Source organism: Hylobates moloch, unplaced genomic scaffold, assembly GCF_009828535.3.
Source record: "Hylobates moloch isolate HMO894 unplaced genomic scaffold, HMol_V3 SCAFFOLD_4, whole genome shotgun sequence".
NCBI classification, from domain to species: domain Eukaryota; kingdom Metazoa; phylum Chordata; class Mammalia; order Primates; family Hylobatidae; genus Hylobates; species Hylobates moloch.
In genome coordinates, this window is record NW_026652279.1 from 111,099,456 (window position 1) to 111,124,887 (window position 25,432).

The 25,432-nt window shown below is 40.9% G+C and overlaps 1 protein-coding gene across 8 annotated transcripts in view; it reads left to right on the forward strand.

Annotated features, from left to right (window-relative positions):
* The window catches only part of SETDB2 (SET domain bifurcated histone lysine methyltransferase 2), an 87,696-nt gene that overhangs the window by 35,706 nt on the left and 26,558 nt on the right, over positions 1 to 25,432 (forward strand). For 5 of the 8 annotated variants that reach the window (XR_009213263.1, XR_009213262.1, XR_009213261.1 and 2 more), the window contains 9 exons: positions 3,185 to 3,748; positions 6,942 to 7,058; positions 7,678 to 7,847; positions 9,478 to 9,703; positions 10,199 to 10,298; positions 12,349 to 12,442; positions 15,019 to 15,359; positions 17,539 to 17,627; positions 22,627 to 22,829. Coding sequence is in view for 4 of the 8 variants with exons in the window: in XM_058437896.1 (XP_058293879.1) it covers positions 3,185 to 3,748; positions 6,942 to 7,058; positions 7,678 to 7,847; positions 9,478 to 9,703; positions 10,199 to 10,298; positions 12,349 to 12,442; positions 15,019 to 15,359; positions 17,539 to 17,627; positions 22,627 to 22,829 (1,904 nt within the window). In the remaining 4 variants the exon portion in view is untranslated. Of the gene's footprint in view, positions 1 to 3,184; positions 3,749 to 6,941; positions 7,059 to 7,677; positions 7,848 to 9,477; positions 9,704 to 10,198; positions 10,299 to 12,348; positions 12,443 to 15,018; positions 15,360 to 17,538; positions 17,628 to 18,448; positions 21,742 to 22,626; positions 22,830 to 23,654; positions 23,907 to 25,432 lie in introns of those variants that run through there. The other 3 variants (XM_032150897.2, XM_032150898.2, XM_058437899.1) reach the window with 2 other exon arrangements.

The following is a 25,432-nucleotide window of genomic DNA, read 5'->3' on the forward strand; positions in this document are numbered from 1 at the left end:
TTGCCTTCTGCTAGCTTTTGAATGTGTTTGCTCTTGCTTTTCTAGTTCTTTTAATTGTGATGTTAGGGTGTCAATTTTGGATCTTTCCTGCTTTCTCTTGTGGGCATTTAGTGCTATAAATTTCCCTCTACACACTGCTTTGAACATGTCCCAGAGATTCTGGTATGTTGTGTCTTTGTTCTCGTTGGTTTCAAAGAACATCTTTATTTCTGCCTTCATTTGATTATGTACCCAATAGTCATTCAGAAGCAGGTTGTTCAGTTTCCATGTAGTTGAGCGGTTTTGAGTGAGTTTCTTAATCCTGAGTTCTAGTTTGATTGCACTGTGGTCTGAGAGACAGTTTGTTATAATTTCTGTTGTTTTACATTTGCTGAGGAGAGCTTTACTTCCAACTATGTGGTCAATTTTGGAATAGGTGTGGTGTGGTGCTGAAAAAAATGTATATTCTGTTGATCTGGGGTGGAGAGTTCTGTAGATGTTTATTAGGTCCACTTTGTGCAGAGCTGAGTTCAATTCCTGGATATCCTTGTTGACTTTCTGTCTCGTTGATCTGTCTAATGTTGACAGTGGGGTGTTAAAATCTCCCATTATTATTGTGTGGGAGTTTAAGTCCCTTTGTAGGTTACTCAGGACTTGCTTTATGAATCTGGGTGCTCCTGTGTTAGGTGCATATATATTTAGGATAGTTAGCACTTCTTGTTGAATTGATCCCTTTACCATTATGTAATGGCCTTCTTTGTCTCTTTTGATCTTTGTTGGTTTAAAGTCTATTTTATCAGAGACTAGGATTGCAACCCCTGCCTTTTTTTGTTTTCCATTTGCTTGACAGATCTTCCTCCATCCTTTTATTTTGAGTCTATGTGTGTCCCTGCACATGAGATGAGTTTCCTGAATACAGCACACTGATGGGTCCTGACTCCTTATCCAGTTTGCCAGTCTGTGTCTTTTAATTGGAGCATTTAGCCCATTTACATTTAAAGTTAATATTGTTATGTGTGAATCTGATCCTGTCATTATGATGTTAGTTGGTTATTTTGCTTGTTAGTTGATGCAGTTTCTTCCTAGCCTCGATGGTCTTTACAATTTGGCATGTTTTTGCAGTGGCTGGTACCGGTTGTTCCTTTCCATGTTTAGTGCTTCCTTCAGGAGCTCTTTTAGGGCAGGCCTGGTGGTGACAAAATCACTCAGCGTTTGCTTGTCTGTAAAGTATTTTATTTCTCCTTCACTTATGAAGCTTAGTTTGTCTGGATATGAAATTCTGGGTTGAAAATTCTTTTCTTTAAGAATGTTGAATATCGGCCCCCACTCTCTTCTGGCTTGTAGAGTTTCTGCTGAGAGATCAGCTGTTAGTCTGATGGGCTTCCCTTTGTGAGTAACCTGACCTTTCTCTCTGGCTGCGCTTAACATTTTTTCCTTCATTTCAACTTTGGTGAATCTGACAATTATGTGTCTTGGAGTTGCCCTTCTCGAGGAGTATCTTTGTGGCGTTCTCTGTATTTCCTGAATCTGAATGTTGGCCTGCCTTGCTAGATTGGGGAAGTTCTCCTAGATAATATCTTGCAGAGTGTTTTCCAACTTGGTTCCATTCTCCCCATCATTTTCAGGTACACCAATCAGACGTAGGTTTGGTCTTTTCACATAGTCCCAAATTTCTTGGAGGCTTTGTTCATTTCTTTTTATTCTTTTTTCTCTAAACTTCCCTTCTCGCTTCATTTCATTCATTTCATCTTCCATCGCTGATACCCTTTCTTCCAGTTGATCGCATCTGCTACCGAGGCTTCTGCAATCTTCGTGTAGTTCTCGAAACTTGGCTTTCAGCTCCATCAGCTCCTTTAAGCCCTTCTCTCCATTGGTTATTCTAGTTATCCATTCTTCTAATTTTTTTTCAAAGTTTTTAACTTCTTTGCTATTGTTTTGAATTTCTTCCCGTAGTTTGATCGTCTGAAGCCTTCTTCTCTCAGCTCGTCAAAGTCATCCTCCATCCAGCTTTGTTCCATTGCTGGTGAGGAGCTGCGTTCCTTTGGAGGAGGAGAGGTGCTCTGCTTTTTAGAGTTTCCAGTTTTTCTGCTCTGTTTTTTCCCCATCTTTGTGGTTTTATCTACTTTTGGTCTTTGATGATGGTGATGTACAGATGGGTTTTTGGTGTGGATGTCCTTTCTGTTTGTTAGTTTTCCTTCTACCAGACAGGACCCTCAGCTGCAGGTCTGTTGGAGTTTACTAGAGGTCCACTCCAGACCCTGTTTGGCTGGGTGTCAGCAGCGGTGGCTGCAGAACAGCGGATTTTTGTGAGACCACCAATTCAGCTGTCTGATAGTTCCTCTGGAAGTTTTGTCTCAGAGGAGTACCGGGCCGAGTGAGGTGTCAGTCTGTCCCTACTGGGGGGGTGCCTCCCAGTTAGGCTGCTCAGGGGTGAGGGACCCACTTTAGGAGGCAGTCTGTCCGTTCTCAGATCTCCAGCTGCATGCTGGGAGAACCACTACTCTCTTCAAAGCTGTCAGTCAGACAGGGACATTTAAGTCTGCGGAGGTTCCTGCTGCCTTTTTGTTTGTCTGTGCCCTGCTCCCAGAGGTGGAGCCTACAGAGGCAGGCAGGCCTCCTTGAGCTGTGGTGGGCTCCACCCAGTTCGAGCTTCCTGGCTGCTTTGTTTACCTAAGCAAGCCTGGGCAATGGCGGGCGCCCCTCCCCCAGCCTTGCTGCCGCCTTGCAGCTTGATCTCAGACTGCTGTGCTAGCAATCAGCGAGACTCCGTGGGCATAGGACCCTCCGAGCCAGGTGCGGGACACAATCTCCTAGTGTGCCGTTTTCCAGGCCCGTTGGAAAAGCGCAGTATTAGGGTGGGACTGAGCCGATATTCCAGGTGCTGTCTGTTACCCCTTTCTTTGACTAGGAAAGGGAACTCCCTGGCCCCTTGCGCTTCCCGAGTGAGGCAACACCTTGCCCTGCTTCGGCTCGCGCACAGTGCGCTTCACCGACTGTCCCGCACCCACTGTTAGGCACTCCCTAGTGAGATGAAACCGGTACCTCAAACAGAAATGCAGAAATCGCCCGTCTTCTGTGTCGCTCAGGCTGGGAGCTGTAGACCAGAGCTGTTCCTATTCGGCCATCTTGGCTCCACTTACAGTTTTTTTAAAATGAGGAATTGAACGATAAATTTGAGATACTAATGAATAATTTATTTTAACAGAACAACAGAAAATAAGGAAATTGTCTCTCTTGAAGATAAAGTTGTAGACTTTAGAGAAAAAGACTCATCTTGGAATTTATCTTACCAAAGTCATGACTGCTCTGGTGCTTGTCTGATGAAAATGCCACTGAACTTGAAGGGAGAAAACCCTCTGCAGCTGCCAATCAAATGTCACTTCCAAAGACGACATGCAAAGACAAACTCTCATTCTTCAGCACTCCATGTGAGTTATAAAACCCCTTGTGGAAGGAGTCTACGAAACGTGGAGGAAGTTTTTCGTTACCTGCTTGAGACAGAGTGTAACTTTTTATTTACAGATAACTTTTCTTTCAATACCTATGTTCAGTTGGTTCGGAATTACCCAAAGCAAAAAGAAGTTGTTTCTGATGTGGATATTAGCAATGGAGTGGAATCAGTGCCCATTTCTTTCTGTAATGAAATTGACAGTAGAAAGCTCCCACAGTTTAAGTACAGAAAGACTGTGTGGCCTCGAGCATATTATCTAACCAACTTTTCCAGCATGTTTACTGATTCCTGTGACTGCTCTGAGGGCTGCATAGACATGTGAGTAGAAAAACATGGCATTTCAAAAAATCTTCTGAATGTAAGGACACTTGTTAAGAAGTCTTGCTATGTATTAATTTGTCTATCTAAAACCTTTTCAAGAGTTACAGTAAGACCGGGCATGGTGGCCCACGTATTTAATCCCAGCACTTTGGGAGACCGAGGTGGGAGGCCAGCTTGAGCAAAGGAGTTTGAGACCAGCCTGGGCAACCTGGCAAAACCCCATCTTAACAAAAAATTTAAAAATTAGCTGGGTATGGTGGTGTGCACCTATAGTCCCAGCTACTCTGGAGGCTGGGGTGGGAGATCTGCTTGAGCCCAGGAGGTCAAGGATGCAGTGAGCTGTGATCACACAGTGTACCAGAGGCCTGGACAACAAAGCAAGACCCTGTCTCCAAAAAATAAAAATAAAAATAAAAGAGTCTACAATGGGAAAATGAACTCTGTCACTAGCAGTAGGAAAAAAAACCTCTAATTGTTTGCCAAATATGGTAATTTGAAACATATTTCTTCCAAGGATGCATATTTCCTTTAATCTAGTACTAATACGTTAAAAGATAATCAATAGCATTACAACAAATGATATTTAACAGTGCCAGACACTGTGACAAGTACCTTACATTCATTCTCTTAATCTTCACAAAAACCCATGAGGTAGGTAATATCTCAGTGTTACACATGAGGAAGTTGAGCCTCAGAGAAGTCAATTTGGAGAGGTCATAGAACAAATTGTAGAGACAAGATTTGAACCCATGTTCTTAACCATTGGGTTATATGTTGCATTTTACTTTTAAAAATCATTTGCTGGCTAATGTGATGCTTATAACTAGTATTTTCTTTATCATAGTATAGTATTAACATCCCATGAAAAAATGAAAACATGTTCTAATATATTAAGACTTTGAAAAACATTTTAAGGGTGTATAGTACACATACATTTGTAGGTATACAGATGAGAGTGGTGTTGCATTAGATGTACATTTAATTTAATGCAAATTTAGCTACCCATACTTGGCAAAAAAAGAATAAGAGAATGATAAATAATTTAAATAGTATAATAATAGTTTTCACCATCCTCTAAGTTAATTGGAGTATAAAATGAGAGCTATATCTACCGTTACCTCAGTTTGGCTCAGTTCCTTAAGGCCTCTCATAGAGGAAACCTCTCACTGTGCTGTTTTATTCTGTTTAAAAATATGTATTTTATTTTGTAAAGATTACCTCTAAATGTAACCCAACTACCTCATCTGGGGACTTTGCTCTCCAAAGGAATAGAAACAGGTACCTGCACAAGACTAGGAACTAGGCCAGTATCTCACAGGGCCTGGAATTGTATTAATGAAAACATTGTTAACAGCTGTAAAACCAATAGGGTCAGAGCCAAAGCATTGGAGAAAGCACCCAACGTAGAGCAGCACACAGGACTAAACCCCACAGAAGGTATGATTTCAAACAAACATTTACAGCACACAAAGATGTTTAGGACCATGAAGGCAACATGAGTCCCGACAAGTAGAGAGAATTAACACCTGAGGAATCAGAGATAAATGTTGAATCTAATTGAAAGGGATTTTAAAACAGGTATAATTAAACTGTCCCAAGAGGCTGGGCACAGTGGCTCATACCTGTAATCCTAGCACTTTGGGAAGCTGAGGTAGGAACATCATTTGAGCCCAGGAATTCGAGACCAGCCTGAGCAACCTAGCGATACCCCATCTCTACAAAAATACAAAAGTTAGCGTGGCATGGTGGGACGCACTTGTAGTCCCAGCTAGTCGGGAGTCTGAGGTGGGAGGATCACCTGACTCCAGGGAGGTCCAGGCTGCAGTAGCCGAGATTGCGCTACTGCACTCCAGTCTGGGCAACAGAGTGAGACCCCTTCTCCAAAAAGAAAAGAAAAACTATTAACTTAATTGTATATGAATTGAGCAATACCTAATCCAGTAGAAAAGTTAAAAGGAATTAACTAGATTTGTGTATAGCATGGATGGGTCTCAAAAACATTATATTGAACAACAAAAAAAGCAAGTTATAGAATAATACCTATAGTAAATTTTTTTATAATGAAAAATACACAATATATTGTTGTAGATACATGTGTATATAAAAGCATAAAGGATGCCACACTAAATCTCTTGAGAGTTTAGTTATATCTGTAATGTTTTACTTTTTAACTTTTTTAAAAAGGACCATGTATATGTGGTGTATATGTGGTGTGTATATTTTAAATTATATATGCAGGGAAAAGAACTAGACAAAATGCTGACAACTGATTCTGGATGGTGGAAATATGGGTGTTTATTATTATCTGTATTTTTCTGTACTTTTTTAACTTTGCACACAAAATCACATGGGAAAAGACAATTAGATTTTCATATCTGTAAACAGAATCCAAATTAATGAATTTGTTGATTGTTGTCATTGTTGTTGTTCTTTTCTCTTGCAAACAGCAGCCACCATTCTGATGTGTATTAATTAATACAGAAAATACAGAAGAGAATCGTAGAGGAAAAGACCTTAAAGTCACTTGTTCAGCAAAGGAGACTGAGATCCAGAGATTTTAACCAGCTCACCAGCAGTCATTTACCTAGTTACACAGCTAGAGTCCCCAAGTTCCTTACTTTGTATCAAATTATGGTTCCCTATCAAGTTAGTTAATCATCTGAATAGAGGGGAAAGTACATGAAGTTTTATGGTTGCAAGCTTCCTGCCTTGCAACAGTATGAAAAAAGGATTTAATAATAGTAGCCAGATACCTGGCATCAATCTCCCCAGTCTGTTTCTGTCACTGGAGTGAGAGAGAACTTAAGACATCTGCAAAACTACGTCCTTACAAATTTGACATATTTAAGTTTATCCATTGTAAAAGAGCAGAACTAACAGAATTCTCACAAACAAGCTTCTGTGCTGAACAGGGAAATTAAAGGAATTGATTTTGAAAAGCTCAACTCATATAGTTAAGTATTTCATGAGCAAATAGAGTTGCAGTGCAGTTTATAATTATTTATAAACTTTTTGGAGGTATTGTCTTTCAGAGAGATCTATTTAGGGAAAAAGCTCATAGTGTTCATGAGCCAAGCTATTCTAAATGCTATTACATCTTTTATTACATCATTTACACTTTTATCAAGACAGTCTCTTGACTTAACTTGGTGCTTTTTCATGCTTTCTCCATCCATTGCCTTCCTTTTAGAACAAAATGTGCATGTCTTCAACTGACAGCAAGGAATGCCAAAACTTCCCCCTTGTCAAGTGACAAAATAACCACTGGATATAAATATAAAAGACTACAGAGACAGATTCCTACTGGGTAAGGTACCTTGAGGATTTGTTGCAGGGTGTGTATATCTTTGAAAGTAGGTACTTTTTATTGTGGTCCAAAATCTTATAGATGTTAAATCTGGCTTAATTTGGTTCTAATACCAAAAATCTAAATTATTAAGGAATAAAAATCCTGTATATTGTTTGTGGAAATGGTAGTCAGAGACCACACATACATCATGCAGAGTGTACTCGAACACTCATCTGCTTTGAGTCTGGCTCTTACCCCTCTAGGATCAGCCTACTTTGGGCAGCTATTTCTCTGTTTAAAAATACGCTGTCTAGAAATCATTTGAGAATTGGAAATTTTCAACCTTTAAAGGTACTGACTCACTTAATCCTCACAAAGCAGCCCTATGAGGGAGGTACTGTCATATAATCCCCATTTTAAAAATGTAAAGATAAAGCACAGAGAAGTTAAATAACTCATCCAAGATAATACAGCTAGTAAATGTGGAAGCTGTGATGGGAACCCAGGCACTCTACCTCTAAGAGCTTTCACATTTAGCCTGCTTCCCTCAGTAGTTATCAGTGCCAGTGAAGTGGCAATAAACTGCTTTTTGCTTTTTGAGGTGTCTGATTTTCTCTTTTGCATATTTTGTTGACAGCATTTATGAATGCAGCCTTTTGTGCAAATGTAATCGACAATTGTGTCAAAACCGAGTTGTCCAACATGGTCCTCAAGTGAGGTTACAGGTGTTTAAAACTGAGCAGAAGGGATGGGGTGTACGCTGCCTAGATGACATTGACAGAGGGACATTTGTTTGCATTTATTCAGGTAAAGCAAAGGTTTATTTTCAAACTATTCTAGAGTAGAATCCACTTTTCTGAATATCCATTTTCCTAGCCAGGGCCGTTGAGAGCTTACAGCAAGGTAAAGAGTAACAGTATCTAAGAGGAACATCAGAGAAAGGCAGGTAAACTGGGAACTTGAGCACTAAAGAGATGAGATGCTTAGGAGGTACTTTCTTCAAGAAAAGAAAGGTTCAGAGATAACACTTGGGTTTTTGTGTGAGGGCCTGTTACGTACAAGGCACATTTGTTTTGTCTGCATGGCTACAGGTACTTTGGAGTAAGGGAAGAAAACTTTTTAAAAGTAAAAAATACTAAATGACTGGCTTGCCAAGGTAAAGATGACCAGTCAAAAACTTTCTTATTCAATGTTTTGAGCTATTACTAGAATTTAACAAGATAATTATGTAATATCTGCATGTTATAATTCAGTCAGTGACTTTAGGCAACTCTCCCTATTTTGGGGACTGCAGAGAGTTGTCCATGCTGCAGAGCAAAACTTCCCAAGCAGTGTGTTACAGTCATGCAATTACTGATTCTTTAGGGCCACAGCCCCCAGGGCCAAACACATCAGTCTTCAGTAGTCTTACACATTTACCTCCAGCATGTCAGGCAAAATCCCTTATTTTCTGTGCACATCCTTCTGTGAGAAAGTTTGGGAAACACGGCTTTAGAGCCAGTCTAAAGGAATTGTCCTTGACTTAGTTTTAGCAGTTAGGCATCAGGGAACAGAACAACCAGGTTCTGAAAATTACTCATCTGAAAAATCGGGTTTATCTGTTTACATGACCACGTGCTTAAAAAAGAAAAGAAATGTCAGGTTCACATCAGGGAGGGCAAGAAGAAGCTTGCAGAGTTATCTGAATTCAGAGTAGTCACATGTATGGATCCCTGCCACTCCCCGTTTACAGATCCACATTCTACACAGCCTGCCTAGATGTTCATCTCTCATACTTCTCAAAATAACTCTTGGATGAAAGCTACCTGTAAAATGCCAGGTGGTGTCCAGGAAGTATCATTGGTTTTATCGTTGTTGCTAGAAAATGTAACTAAGATATGTCTCCGATCTAATGATGGGTAAGAATATCCTGCTATTAATTTGGACTTGGCAACTATAATATTGAATCCCTTGAAAGAAAATGCATGAACTTTAGACTAAGATTTTAGTGTTATGCAGAACTTAATATGACAACCTAAGAACATATCACCACATATTTAAATAGGTACTTTTGTTAAAAATTTTAAGTTTCCGATGATAAAGCCTTTTTAACTAGACATAAAAGCTACAATTTTATGACTAGAGTCATCTCTGATTTTCTAGAGTACTTTCTCATCCATATCTTTGTTTTGTATCATTCTAGCTAAATCTCTTCTCTTTTATATTATACCAAAACAGACAGATGGTTTTTTTTAGATACCCTGTTTTTTCATATACTGGAAGATGAGAAATATCACATTGGTCTTTGTCTTGCAACAGTTTTGTAGGATGAGTTAATGTGTTTATCTTCATTGTAGAATGTGTGGGTTCTTTAGTCATGGAGTAGAAATAGAGATGTCTATTTATTGTTAGCAATTATCTTCTGTGTTGTTCAAACTCTTTAACATTTTCCTTTTAGGAAGATTACTAAGCAGAGCTAACACTGAAAAATCTAATGGTATTGATGAAAACGGAAGAGATGAGAATACTATGAAAAATATATTTTCAAAAAAGAGGAAATTAGAAGTTGCATGTTCAGATTGTGAAGTTGAAGTTCTCCCATTAGGATTGGAAACACATCCTAGAACTGCTAAAACTGAGAAATGTCCACCAAAGTTCAGTAATAATCCCAAGGAGCTTACTATGTAAGTAACAGCTTGAGGAACCCAGAGTAAATCTAAATTATTATCGATCAGTTGGTTCTTTTTCCTTCCTTCCCCTCTTTCTTTCTTTTCTCCTCATTTGTATTTATCATTTTGCTTCAAAGTTGTTAAGTCTAACACTGAGAAATCCAGGACATTTAAAAATCTAGCCAATGTACTATCCTCAGTGTTCCGTTCTGGAATTTTACCTTATGTGACTTTAGTCAGGTTTTTTATGGATGTCATAAGTTTTGCTGTTTTTTAAAATTTTCTGTCATTTTATGTGCAAAGTTTTCATAGGTTCTCTTCCTTTTTTAAACATACTTCAAAAATTATTTATGATTATATTTCCTTTAGGGAAAGGAATAAACATAGATGTTCTTACTTAGGTTAATTTATAATAAGGATATTTATGTAATAATGGGTATTATCTATACTTCAATAAAGAGAATGAAGAGAATTTTTAATGATACAGAATAACTTTTTTTTCCTTTTTAGGGAAACGAAATATGATAATATTTCAGGAATTCGATATCATTCAGTTATTAGAGATCCTGAATCCAAGACAGCCATTTTTCAACACAATGGGAAAAAAATGGTAAAAAATGCAAAATGTAGATGGGACCCTTCTTTTCTTTTTTAAATTTTTTATTTGTTTGACACAGAGTCTCACTCTGTCACCCAGGCTGGAGTGTAGTGGCACAGTCACAGCTCACTGCAGCCTCAATCTCCTGGGCTCGAGTAATCCTCCCCCCTCAGCCTCCCGAATGGCTGGGACTACAGGTGCACACCACCATGCCTGGCTCTTATTTAGCAGAGATGGGGTCTCACTATATTGCCCAGGCTGGTCTCCAACTCCTGAGCTCTAGCAGTTGTCGTGCCTCAGCCTCCCAAAGTTCTGGGATTATAGGCGTGAGCCACCGTGCCCAGCTGCTGGGGCCCTTCTGAGATATAAACTATTGCCTTTCTATCCTTTACTTAGCTCAACTTGTTTGTGTTACTTTATAGTGTGTAGAATTTCTTTTATCGTTTTGGAATGGTGGACTGTGGAAATGCTAGGACCATGTTCTGTTTACTTAGTATCATCCACGGCAGTTGGTGTGTTTCCAGCTTGGCTGTATGAGGAGAATGCTGGTCATGATCTGACAGTGTGCTCCACTGAGACCAAGAGGTATCCCATTCTGAGAGTTTGTGGGAGAAGCTAAAGTCTTCAGGAGTTAATAGTGATATATAAGAAAAGGGACAAAGTAATTTAGGTGAAGGAGAACAAGGTTTTTGTTTTGTTTTTGTTTTGTTTTGAGATGGAGTTTCACTCCTGTTGCCCGGGCTGGAGTGCAATGGCACGATCTCAGCCTATTGCAACCACTGCCTCCTGGGTTCAAGCGATTCCCCTGCTTCAGTCTCACGGGTAGCTGGGATTACAGGTGCCTGCCACCATGCCCAGCTACTTTTTTGTATTTTTAGTAGAGACGGGGTTTCATCATGTTGGCCAGCTGGTCTCAAACTCCTGACCTCAGGTCATCCACCCACTTTGGCCTCCCAAAGTGCTGGGATTAGAGGTGTGAGCCTCCCGGCCGAAGGTTTTAAGATGTATGAGAAAGAAGAGGTGCAATTTTAAGAAAGAATCATCTGGAAAACAGTATTTTATGTGGTAGCCTCTGAGGGTACCCTTTGCATTGTGAACTAAGAAGATTAGTCAGAGACTGAAACATAGAAGCAGAGAAAGAGAAAAGAGAACAGAGAGACATAATGGTAGCTTACTTTAGGGCTTGTTGATGAAAAGTAAAAACTCTGCTTTAGGTGTTACACAAATATTTGCGCTCTGCCTGGTAATGGTACAGTAGCTACCTCATTAGGGTCAAAGAATTATGAAAAGATTGGCCATGGTGTCACACAGACCCATGTTTAACCTCCAGCTCTGCTGCGTGCTAGCTGGGTGGTATCTACATACATACATTTCTTTTCTCTGTAAAAAGGTAATAGTATATGTTTCAGAATTATGAGGATTAAATGAGATAAACATCAGCAACTTGCTTAGCATAATGCTTGGCATCCAACTAAGTGCTTAATACATGTTGATCATTCACATACTGAAAACTTTCATAATAATAATATGGTCAATGTGTATTTAACACTTAGTTGGTTGCCAAGCATTGTGCTGAGTATATACGCCTCTTTTAAAGTTATCATTACTACTTAAAGTGACTGCAGTATCTACAATGTGTAAGCACTATCAAATTCGTTAACGTTTCTTTGAAGTAGAAAGTAGCCAATGAGTGTTTTTCATCTTTACACAACTTACAGTTGAAGCCAAATTTATAATCTAGTAATAACACTTTCTCAGTACTGAGATGATTAGAATTGGGGGATACAGACAGGGATGCATTAAGATTTTAATTCCCAAAGAATTTCTTGACAGTCTTTATAGCTGTGGCTTAATAAAGCACCTAGAAGTAGAACAGAGTCAAAGGGGATGACACATGTTGACTCCATTAGTCTAAAGACTCCTTATGATATCAGCTTTGAGGCTTTTCAAAACAAATCTAGTACATATAGCCTATGATGATTGACACTTGATGAAAGAGGCCTAACTGCTAAATACTTTTGCCTGACCTGGAAAGTAAAGACATCTTCCTTGTTTTTTTAAGGAATTTGTTTCCTCGGAGTCTGTCACTCCAGAAGATAATGATGGATTTAAACCACCCCGAGAGCATCTGAACTCTAAAACCAAGGGAGCACAAAGTAGGCTTTGTTTCTTCTGTGAATGCCTACCTCTTCTGCCTGTTTCTCTGTCTCTTGCTCAATACCTGTAGCTCATTTTCTTAGATTCCATAATAAACATGCTGCATTTGTCAGAAAGGTTACAACTTGTCTACATAAGAGATCAGCAAACTATTGTTTGTGGGCCAAATTTGGCCCTCTACCTGTTCAGTATGGCATGTGAGCTAAGAATGATTTTTATGTTTTTAAATAGTAGAAAAAAATCAGAAGGTGATAATATTTTGACACTTGAAAATTATATGAAATTACAATTTTAGTGTCCAGAAATAAAGTTTTGGCCAGGTGCAGTAGCTCACGCCCATAATCTTAGCACTTTGGGAGGCCAAGGCAGGAGGGCTGCTTGAGGCCATGAGTCTGGGCAATGTAGCAAGATCTTGTCTCAACAACAACAAAATAGCCAGGTGTGGTGGTGCACACCTGTGGTCTTAGCTACTCAGGAGGCTGAGGTGGGAGGATTGTTGAGGTCAGGAGTTTGAGGTTACAGTGAACTATGATTGTGCCACTGCACTGCAGCCTGGGCAATAGAACAAGACCCTGTCTCAAAAAAAATAATAAAATGTAAGTTTTATTGGAATACAGCCAATTTACATTACATATTGTCTGCTTCAACATTACAGCAAGAGTTGAATAATCACAACAGAGACCACATGGCCAGCAAAGCCTGAAATATTTGCTATTTTGTCTTATACAGAAGAACTTTGCTGACCTCTGGTCTAATTGCCATTAGTGACTTGATGCATGGCAAGAGGGGTGGGCTGGAAAACTCTGAGTCTGTGTGGTACACAGGTGTTGTCCGTGGCTTTGGAACCATTGTGCAAAGCAGCCACTTTCAAACTCTTTGTAGACGCCTTTAAAAATAAACACACATCACTCTCCTGCAATTGCCTAGCCAATACTGCCACAGAGCATACTCAGCATGACTCTGGCAAAAGGCTAAAATATTGCCACTCTGAGTCCTTGTGTTTCAGAGTTACTAGTCCTTGCCATAGTTAATACTACAGCTGGACAAACATTGTTTTTGGTACTTTTGCATTTCACTGTGTCCTTCACAAGGAGACATTGCTGAGAGATATCTATTTGTGAAGAATTGGTGAGCCACTGCTGTCTCTTCCCCCCTGCAACCGCAGCTCTTCATCTAATATTAAAGGATGGAGGTTGGAGGAGACATGGCAGTTCCTTGATAGAAAAGGTCTATCAAGAAAGGGGATTTTGTGTATTATATTTATTTTATCATGCATGTGAGCCACAGTGCATACCTTTGCTTTTGGTTCTTTTGCCCTTTTCATTGACTGCTACAGTATATATAGCAGGTACTCCAAAAGTCAAAAGTGACATACTTTTTGTATAAAAAAATCCAAAGTTGTATTATGGCTTACATGTAACCCATGATTAAAATATGAGTACATGTAGGAACAGCAGCCAGCAACAATAGTGATGATTAAATCAAGAGCCTCAATTTTAGACAAGTATAATTTCTTTGCGCCATTGAATTAGGTGGTCCAAGTAGCTTTGTGGCTCTTTTAAAATAAGTAATTTATACGTACTCCATCTGACATGCATTCATATCTTTTTTTTTTTTTTAAAGAGAGACAGCGACTCATTCTGTCACCCAAGCTGGAGTGCAGTGGTGGGATCATAGCTCACTGTACCTTCCAATTCCTGGGCTCAAACAGTCCTCCCACCTCAGTCTCCTGAGCAAACAGGACTACAGGCACACACCCCCTTGTTGGCTAATTTCTTTTTTTTTAAATTTTTTTGTAGAGATGGGGTCTCACTTTGTTGCCCAGGCTGGTCTTGAAAATTCCTGGCCTCAAGCATCCTCCTGCCTTGGCCTCCCAAAGTGCTGGGATTACAGGCATGAGCCACCATGCCCAGCCATATTCATACTTTTGAATACTCTCAAAAAATTATTTTCCTTATTGGATAAGAAAAACGATTAAGCAGTGCATCTGCTTTTAAAGGATTATTGTTTACAAAAGTGTAATTATTGAATGGTCATCTAGTAAAACACCAAACACTAATATGTGCAAAACCCCTAGTAATACAGTCAATACAGTTATCACTGCTGGGACTTGTGGAAGGTGACTCCGTCAGGGTTAGGCCTTTTATTGGCAGCATAAAGGCCTAGAGTGCCTCCAAAACACCCACTCTGTTACATTTGTTTAGAATATACTTAAGTGCAGATTCCAGAATTAAAGAGAAGAAAGTCAGTTTATTAAGAGTAGAGATTAAATATAATAATGAAGAAGCAAGATGTAGATTCATAAAAAGTCTTGTTACGTAGTAGAAAGAAGGCAGACTTTGGGATTCAAACATTTCTAGGTTTGTTACCCCAGTTCTCATTATTGTGGGTCAGATGAATTCCTTAATCCCTCAGAGACTCAAAGTTTCCTTTATACAATTAAAATAATACTACCTGCCTAACACACTGTAAGGATTGATAATTAAAGCACCTAGCATCTAATTAGTGTTGTTAATTTCAGCACTATTGCTCAGCAAGTTTATTTCCTGATGTTTCCTTCCAAAATGTCTATTAGAGGACTCAAGTTCAAACCATGTTGATGAGTTTGAAGATAATCTGCTGATTGAATCAGATGTGATAGATATAACTAAATATAGAGAAGAAACTCCACCAAGGAGCAGATGTAACCAGGCGACCACATTGGATAATCACAATATTAAAAAGGCAATTGAGGTTCAAATACAGAAACCCCAAGAGGGACGATCTACAGCATGTCAAAGACAGCAGGTCTTTTGTGATGAAGAGTTGCTAAGTGAAACCAAGAATACTTCATCTGATTCTCTAACAAAGTTCAATGAAGGGAATGTGTTTTTATTGGATGCCACAAAAGAAGGAAATGTTGGCCGCTTCCTTAATGTGAGTATAAGGGCTGAGATTCCTATTTCTGAACAACTGTTTTTTTCTATGCCACTTAACAAAATTATGAGGAAAATAAGGTAAACAGACTCTAAAGTCAGACCATCTGGTTAGAATTCCAGTCCTCCACTTGTATACGGTTGGATGTTTTACTTGACCTCTGATATCTCATTTTCTACCTCTGTAATATGGGGATAAATGATAACTGTTTCAGGATGTTATGAGAATCTAATGAATTAACATTAAGTGCTTAGAACAGTGCCTAGCACACAGTAAACATTTGCTTTTAAAAAACTGTAAGAAATGGTGTATAAGAAAAGTATTTAAATATATCAGATTTAAATAAGCTCACTTACCTGAGTTGAAAAAAATGTATGGCTAGGAAGTTATCAGTGAAATTAAATGGTGGCAGATATGTCCAAAGAATACTGCAGGGATTTAATGGTGTAGTAATATGGAAACATTGCCACAATATACTGGTTTTTTGTTTTTTGGTTTTGGGTTTTTTTTTTTTTTGAGACAGAGTCTCACTTTGTCACCAGTGGCACAATCTCGGCTCACTGCAACCTCCGCTTCTGGGGTTCAAGCAATTCTCATGCCTCGGCCTCCTGAGTAGCTGAGATTACAGGCGTTAATGAATCACGTGATGAATGTGTGGAGATGGCAGCTAGTGGGCAACAGAGCAATACTGGAATAGTGCTAATATGAGGAAATGGTATCATCTATTTAGAAGCCTCGGAACGACGATACATAATGGCTATCTTCAGCAAAGAAATTTGTTGCTTACAATATCTCCTCTCCAACAGGCTTGTTTATTACAGTGATGTAAAAATTAGGTTCTGTACATCTTCATATTAAACTTACTTTGTGAAAACTTTTTGTTAAAAAAAAAAAAAGCCATACCTTGAGAAGTACCGTGCTCCTGTTCCCATGCCCCGACTCCACCACCTTCTCTCTGTAGGTCATCATTTTTATTCTTTTTTGAGACCGAGTCTTGCTCTTTCACCAGGCTGGAGTGCAGTGGTGTGATCTCGGCCCACTGCGATCTCCGCCTCCTAGGTTCAAGTGATTCTCCTCATCAGCCTCCTGAGTAGCTGAGATTACAGGTGTGCACCACCATGCCTGGCTAATTTTTGCATTTTTAGTAGAGACACAGTTTCACCATGTTGGTCAGGCTGGTCTCGAACTCCTGACCTCAAGTGATCTGCCCACCTCGGCCTCCCAAAGTGCTGGGATTACAGGTGTGAGCCACCGCACCTGGCCTTTTCTCCCGCCCCCCCCTTTTTTTTTTCACATAAAACATAGCATATTATATTCACTGTTCTATACTTTGTTTTTCAAATTAACAGTATATTGGGCCAGGCGTGGTGACTCATGCCTGTAATCCCAGCACTTTGGGAAGCCGAGGCAGGCAGATCACTTGAGGTCAGGAGTTCGAGACCAGCCTAGCCAACATGGCGAAACCCCGTCACTACTAAAAATACAAAACAAATTAGCCGTGTGTCGTGGCACACGCCTATAATCCCAGCTACTTGGGAGGCTGAGGTATGAGAATCACTTGACCCCAGGAGGCGGAGTTTGCAATGAGCCAGGATCATGCCACTGCACTCCAGCCTGGGCGACAGAGTGAGACTCCGTCCCAAAAAAAAAAAAAAAAAAGTACCTTGTGGCAATCTTTCCATATTAATACCCAGAGCTTCTCATTGTTTTTATTTGTATGCTTTTGTTTATAGCTGCATAGAATTCTATTGTGTACCAAAGTTTATTCAACCAATCTGCTTTAGGCAAATATTTGGGTTATTTCCAAACCTTTAGCATTAAAAACAATGCTCAATGAATAATTACACATGGAAACATATGCAGGTGAATCTGTGGAATACAATTCTAGATATGAGATTGCAGAATCAAAAGACAAATGCATTTATAATAATGATAAATATTAACATTTTATAGGGGTTTGTCCCATTTTTGCATTTCTGCCAGCAACATAGAAGAGAGTCAGAACAGGGCTTTTCTGAATGGGTTCCTGCTATTAACAGGAGCTGTGATATTTTATACATTAACAAAAAAGAACAAAATCAGTGTGATATATTAAAAACAGAATGGTTTTCTAATGCAAAAGCACAAGGCATCAGACTTTGTGCTATTTCTAACCTTTGTGTTTATTTTTATTTAACAGCATAGTTGTTGCCCAAATCTCTTGGTACAGAATGTTTTTGTAGAAACACACAACAGGAATTTTCCATTGGTGGCATTCTTCACCAACAGGTTTGAAATTGATTTTGCTTACTTAATTCTGAAATTGTGACTTTAAAAATAACAGTAGAGGGCTGAGTCCTGTGGCTCATACCTGTAATCCCAGCACTTTGGGAGGCCACGGTGGGGAGATTGCTTGAGCTCAGGAGTTTAAGACCGCCAGGGCCACATGGTGAAACCCTGTCTTTACTAAAAAAGATAGAAAAAGTTCACCAGGTGTGGTGGCCAGCTACTCGGGAAGCTGGAGTGGGAGGATCACTTGAGCCCAAGAGGTAGAGTTTGCACCCTGTCTCAAAAAATGATAATTACAATAGAAAAATATTTTAAAAAGATATATACTATAGCCCCAAATATCTGGTACTGTAGAATAGTCAATTATTCTAAACTGTTCCTATTCAATAAGATTTTGCACACCTGAAATTTCAACTCTTATTCCCATTTAGAATGAATGCCTGAAAGGGCTGAAGATATCAGGTATCACCCAGTTCCACTCGGGATAAATGATGCAGAGTGCTACATAATCTTTAATTCAGAGCTATTCCCCAGCTACTTCCACACTGCAGGCCTCAACACATGACTGGGTCCCACTGTTGGCAAAATACACTTCCTTCCTCATATTGATAGGTTCCTTCTTACTTAACATTTTAGTAGATTTGAAATAAAACTCAAATGGTTATTCTTAATAAAAGGTCATTCCTAATTGGTGGATGTTGGGTGAGAGAACAGATCATATTTTTGAGGATGGTTAATGTTACTATGAAAATTGATGTAATTTGTTTCATTGGTAGTTATTTAGGGTATTTTATGATTCTTTTCAAATTTCTACTTTCTAGGTATGTGAAAGCAAGAACAGAGCTAACATGGGATTATGGCTATGAAGCTGGGACTGTGCCTGAGAAGGAAATCTTCTGCCAATGTGGGGTTAATAAATGTAGGAAAAAAATATTATAAATATGTAACTAATGCCTGTTTGTGAAATTAGCTTATCAGGCTGAAATTAAAGCCATGCAAAAGAAGGTCTAGGTCCATCAAGGTAATTCCCCTCCATTTTCCTTTGTCATGGGGTTCATGTTTTATTTCAGATTTTATTTGTGTGACTTAGAAATTCTAGGAACACAATTAGGATATTTTCATACACATAGGGTATCTTGTTCACTGCTGTGCTACTTTACATAAGTAGGATGGAAGTGTATATTTTATATGAAATACTACTGTACAATTTATAATTTATTTACAAATTATATATTAAGAGAAACAAATGTCATAACAGAACTCAGCTGTTTCTAATTGCTTTTGTGACTGTTACCTTTTAGTTCATGCCCTCCCAAAGAGCTAAACTTCACATTTTTACCTACAAAATTGATTTTTAATTCCTGGCAAGTCATTTACCATTATGAGCTACAAGGTGGGCAACAGCGCCTGAGGAACTAATTTTATGCATATTACTCCCAAGTATTTTACACTTGTTGGAGAAGCAATATCTGGATCGATAAAACACTGTCCCATCAACCATTTGAGTGGGGAGAGGGAGAATCTCTTCTGTAAGTAAGATTCTGGCAAACTCTTTGACATGAGTCTTCTTTCCCACAGATTTTCTCTACTCTTTCAATACAAACAGGAGAAGAGGGAATAGAAACCCAGAGGAACTTGAGTATTTTTGTTCTAGATAGAGTTAGAGATACAGTTATTGAAAAGGAAACCTAGAAAGTAGTCACACGTGGCTTTTATAGGCCAGAAGTAATTGTACTGGGCAAAAATTTCACTTAAAAAACACAAGAAGTCCAGGTATGGTGGCTCAGACCTGTAATCTCAACACTTTGAGAGGCCGAGGCAGGCGGATTACTTGAGCCTAGGGGTTCGAGACCAGCTTGGGCAACATGGCAAAACCCTGTCTCTACAAAAAATACAAAAATTAGCCTGGCATGATGGCATGTGCCTGTAGTCCCAGCTACTCAGGAGTGAGGTGGGAGGATCATTTGAGCTCGGAAGGTCAAGGCTGCAATGAGACATGATTTCACCACAGTACTTCTGTGGTGCCACAGCCTGGGCAATAGAGCAAGACCCTGTCTCAAAAAAAAAACACAGCACACACACAGGAAAACAATTCTGAACTGTGAAATCTGAAACAGCCCCTTGGTATCTCCTGGGCATGATTTGCAAGTCGTTTTTTGTTTTTTTTTTTTTTTTTTTTTACAGAAAAAAGGGAAAGAGTAAGCACTTTACCATAGGTTACTTGTCCCTGATCATCTATCTAGTGGAAAAGGGGACTGGGAAGCCCAAGCAGACTGGGAAACCAGATAGCTAGGAAAGGGAGCAAAACATAGCCCAGCAACCTACAGATGAAGAAAGTTGAGAAATTCATTTATTCACCATAGAGATGCAGGAATTTCAGGCAATGCACTAAAATGAAGTGGGGAAAAAAAAAACTTGATCAGTACAGGAACTATTTTTGTGCAAAAGGGAATATTATGGATCAACCAGTATTTCTTTGAGCTCTGCCTGTGGAGTCCATTTGACCTTTAGAAATATGAGGTATTCTGTCAGTTTTATCTTCTTGGAGAAATTTCTCCTAAAATCTTGATTTCCTTTAGTCTGGACTGGTTCATAGCTGTCATCTTCCATCAGTACCCCAGAGATTCACTTTGTCTCTTATGTGGGATCTGTTTCCAGTTAGATCCTATTATTTTCCTTTTCCTTGGTTTACTCTTCCACATATTGGTAAAGCTCTTCCAATAGCTTTTGAAAAGGAAAAATGAAAAGTAAATGTTTTGAATCTCTGTGTGTTTGACAATGTCTTTATTTTACCCTTACACTTGATTGCTGTTTTGGTTGGCAAGGTATAGAATTCTTTAGTGGTCTCCATGCCCAGTTTTGAAGACATCTGCTAGCTTTCAGTGCTGTTGCTGTGGAGTCTGAAAATCTGTCTTCTGGCTTCCAGGGTGACTACTGGAAATTGAATGCCATTCTGTTCCTTCTCTTTTGCATATATAATCCATTTTTATCTCTCTTGAAGCTTATAGGTTTATCTTTGTCTCAATGTTCTGTCCCTGTTAAGAGTCCATTTTCATCCTTTGTATTAGGTGCCTGGTGGGATCATTCGGTCTGAAACTAATGATTTCCCATCTCTTCTCTCTTTCTGGAATTCCTGTTTTCCAGATGTTAGACCTCCAGAATTTGATCTCTAATTTTCCTATCTTTTCTCTTAACTTTCAGCTCTGTCTTCTTGCTAGGACCTTTTCCTAGGAGCATTTCTCAATTTAATCTTCCAGTTCATCTGTTGCATTTTATTTTTCTAGTCTCATATTGTCTCATATTTTTAATTTCTAAGAGCTCCCCTTCTCCGAATATTCTTTTTTTTTAATAGCATCCTATTTTGGCTCATGGTTGCAGTATTTTATCTCTTTGAAGATGTTTGTTTATGTATGTATATGCACACACGTATACATACACATACATGCATGCATCTCTGTATTCTTTCGGCATAATCTGTGTCCTCCAGGGTTTGTTTGTTTCCCCTGTATGTTTTGTTTTGGTCATTCACATTATAGGCTTTCCTCAGAGTTAATGGTCTTGGTAGTCTACTCATATTTAAGTGTGGAACACCAAAAAGCTTACTGTAAACTGAGAGTGTGGTAAAGGGCTCTTTGTTTTACTATGACCTACCTGAGCTATTTTGCTGGGGAACACCCTAATGTCAGTCTCTTTATAAAGGGCCTTTCATTTTGGCCTGGCAAGAAATACTCTTCCATCCTCCTGCATGGAGGGCAAAAAAAAAGAAAATTGGCTGCTAGGGTCTGCTCACTTCCCTGTTTTGCAGACCCCACACTCTTCTGCAATTCACTTCATAGTTGTCAAAACTATACAAATTGTCCTTTTTAATGTTTCTCTCTTCTGCTATCCCTAGTTGGCAGTCTTCCTCTTTACAACCTGCTGAAAGTGGAAGACCTCCAGTTTTCCTTTGAATAATTCCTCAGCAAACCACCAACTATTATATGTCTTTTTTCCAGAGCAACTTATTTTTTAGCTATAATTATATGCATTTATGTTAGATTCACTGAAAACCTCATCTTGTATGGTGCTCTGTACCCTATGGGTGCTAAATAAAGGCTTGCTACTGGCAACTGGATTTAGGATCGGTTAATTCTGCGTCCTTTTAAGATAAGCTTATTTAGGCCAAACTCAGTATGATTTTTTTTTTTTTTTTTTTCTTTTTTTTGAGAGAGAGTCTTGCTCTGTCGCCTAGGAAGGAGTGCAGTGGCGCGATCTTGGCTCACTGCAACCCCCGCCTCCCGGTTTCAAGCGATTCTCCTGCCTGAGCCTCCCAAGTAGCTGGGATTACAGGCGCCCGCCACCAAGCCCGGCTAATTTTTGTATTTTTAGTAGAGACGGGGTTTCACCATGTTGACCAGGCTGGTCTCGTACTCCTGACCTCGTGATTCGCCCACCTCGGCCTCCCAAAGTCCTGGAACTACGGGCGTGAGCCACCGCGCCCACCCGGCCAGTATGGTAAAGTTTTTAGGAGGAACCCTCAGGAGAGTGATTGTTTCTCCCGCTGAGTCGTGGGGCGGCGGGGGGGAGTAGGGAAGCCTGGCGTTTGGGGTTTTTTTGTTTGTTTTTTTTGTGTTTGTTTTGAGACGGAGTCCCGCTCTGTAGCCCAGGCTGGAGTGCAGTGGCGCGATCTCGCCTCACTGCAAGCTCCGCCTCCCGGTTCAAGCCATTCTCCTGCCTCAGTGTCTGGAGTAGCTGGGATTACAGGCACGCGCCACCATGCCCAGCTAATTTTTGTATTTTTAGTAGAGATGGGGTTTCACCATGTTGGTTAGGTTGGTCTTGAACTCCTGACCTCGTGATCCACCCTCCTCGACCTCCCAAAGTGCTGGGATTACAGGCGTGAGCCACTGCTCCCGGCGTTTGGGTTTTTTAAGCTATTCAAATTAAGACTAGACTGGAATCTGGAGAAGTGTGCGTAACAACCCCTCTCTGCGCACCCAACTTTGCCCGGGCCGGCTAGGAACTCAAAGCGACAGCGCGGATTTAAGAAAACGAAACCTAGTGCAGCTGGGGCACTTCCGGGATCTCGCTATCCGGCCGCCACCTGCAGCTGCAGCACAGCTATGGCCCAGGCGTCGCCGCTCCGGCCCCGGCCCGAGAGGGTGCTCGGCGCCAGCAGCCCGGAGGCCCAGCCCGCGCAGGAGGCGCTCCCCCTTCCCACCGGTGTGTACCGCGGGGGCGGGCGGGCGGGCGCGGCTGGGCAGCGACGGGCTCGAGCAAGGGGCCTGCCTTCCGGTGGTGGCCGCGCCCCTACGCTGGGGCCGCGCTGGACGAACTTGGCTCACCACTCGCGTGCCGGGGGTGGGGGGGCGGGGAAGAGGACAGGGCGTGGCCCGGGCCAGTTCCACAGGTGGCTCTGACTGCCCATGGTTTCGCGCGAGTGGTGGGCATGCTTCGGTTTACCTCCCCCGCGGGTGACAGCCCAGTGCTTCCACCACAACCGATGTCAACTCTCCTAGCGCCCCTCCGCTCACCGGTAAACCAGGACAGTGGAGGGGCGCCCTGATGCGGTGAGGCAGGGGGCGGCCCTGAGGGAAGAACTGGGTCTCACGTTCACGGAGGACGTGACTGGAACCCGTCTCCTCCTCCCCAGTCGTTCCAGTCCTCCCCGGCCCTCTACTTGAGTGGGTGGGTCTTCTGATGGGTTCCTGCCCTTCCGTGTGTGTAGAGCTCCAAACGGTGTGCCAGGCTCAGGGCAAGGTCCTGAGCATACAAAGATGAGTTAGGCAGACCCTGCCCTAGAAACTCTGCTAGGCAACTTTAATGAGGAGATCAGAACCACAGAGGTACAGATGAGAGACTCCTGACTCCCAGTGTTCAGGGAAAGCTTTTTGAGGAGAGGATGGCTGGGCCTCCCTTTTTTTTTTTTTTTTTTTTGAGAGGAGTTTCACTCTTGCCCAGGCTGGAGTGCAGTGGCGCATCTCGGCCCACTGCAACCTCTGCCTCCCGGGTTCAAATGATTCTCCTGCCTCAGCCTCCCGAGTGGATGGGATTACAGGCATGTGCCACCACGCCCGGCTAATTTTGTATTTTTAGTAGAGAGGGTTTCTCCATGTTTCCTGGGCTTAACCTTTAAAGGGCAAGACTCAGCCAAAGGTGGAAAAGTTGAAGGGGTGTTCCCAGCAGAGAGGATGACACAAAGGCACCAAACCACAAAACATCATACGTAAACATCATACGTGGCAACCACAAGCCAATCAGTTGGATATTTCATTCATTGGTATACATATGGACTGTAAGGTAAGTCACGGGAGATGCGCTTCCATCCTGACCTCTTCCTCAAACTCCAGACTGGTATAACCAACTTCTTCCATGTTGGAAATGATCTCAAACTGAGTATGTCCCAAAGAGAATTCTTGTTTCCCCCACTGTACTCAGGTACTCCAAACCTGCTCAACCACCAGCCCATTCCATTCGCCCAGGTGCTCCTTGCAAAAACCTTAGTGGCTCCTCAGGGCCTCTCTTTCCTCCCGACACCCCTTCTAATGCATCAGTCAGGCCAGCCAGTTCTGTGTTCAGCCTGATTGTATCTGGAGCCTGACTGCTTCTCACCACTTCCATTACTGCCACCCAAGACTACGCCATCATGGTCTTCTGCCTGGACTATTGCTTTCCTGGCTTCTATTCTAGCCTTTAATACAGGCAGGCCTGCAGAGCAGCCAAAATGCTTTTTGAAAAACAAAAAGCAAGTGTGATTCTCCTACTCAAAACCCACCAATAGTCTCCCATGACTCTCAAAACAATCTGTGAGCCTGGCCTGCAGTTTACCCCATGTCCTTATCTGATTTGACTCCTGCCCATATTAATGACTCTGCTACCGTGCTACCTTGTAGGTCCTCTAAGCCACCAAAGCTGTTCCTGCCTCAGGATCTTCCCATTTGCTATTCTCTGCAAGGAAAACTCATTGCCACATCATCCCATTTTCAGTTCCCCATCATATTCAGGTGTCTGCTCATATACATGTTCCCTCAACCTTGCCTGCCCATCCTGTCTAAAAGAGCACCCCTTGCCCCTGTTCCTGTCACTCTCTACCTCCTTCTTCTGCTCTATTTTTTCTGTATAGCACTTATCACTACTTGGAAAACAAAACAAAATTTGTTTAATGCCTGTCTCTACTACTGTCCACTGGCATGTAAATGCGTCTTACTCTCTTCTATCCTTAGTGCCTAGACTGGTTGGCCTAGTAGTAGTAGTAGGACGTAGTAGGTACTCATTAAATATTAAATAATAGTAAGTCCTCATTAAATATTTGTTGAAGGAATGAATGTACTTGTATATAACACTATGGAGCTTGACTTCTGTAGGTGATGGGGAAATGTGGGCAGATGTCCATTTCAGGTAGATCATTCTGACAGTAACATAGTACATTTCCGGTAGATCATTCTGACAGTAAACTAGTACATTTCAGATAGATCATTCTGACTGTAACCTAGTACATCTCCAGTAGATCATTCTGACAGTGACCTAGTACATTTCAGGTAGATCATTCTGACAGTAACCTAGTACATTTCAGGTAGATCATTCTGACAGTAGCATAGTACATTTCAGGTAGCTCATTCTGACAGTAATGTAATACATTTCAGATAGATCATTCTGATGGTAATATAAAGAATGAAGTGGGGTCATGACAGGGAAAATAGAGACAAGGACAAGAGATCACTGGAATAGACTAGCTGAAAGACCCTGAGGGTAAGGCAGTCCACCTTCCACACCGCTGCCAGCACTGTCTTTCTCTAAACACACATGGGCACACAAACACACATATA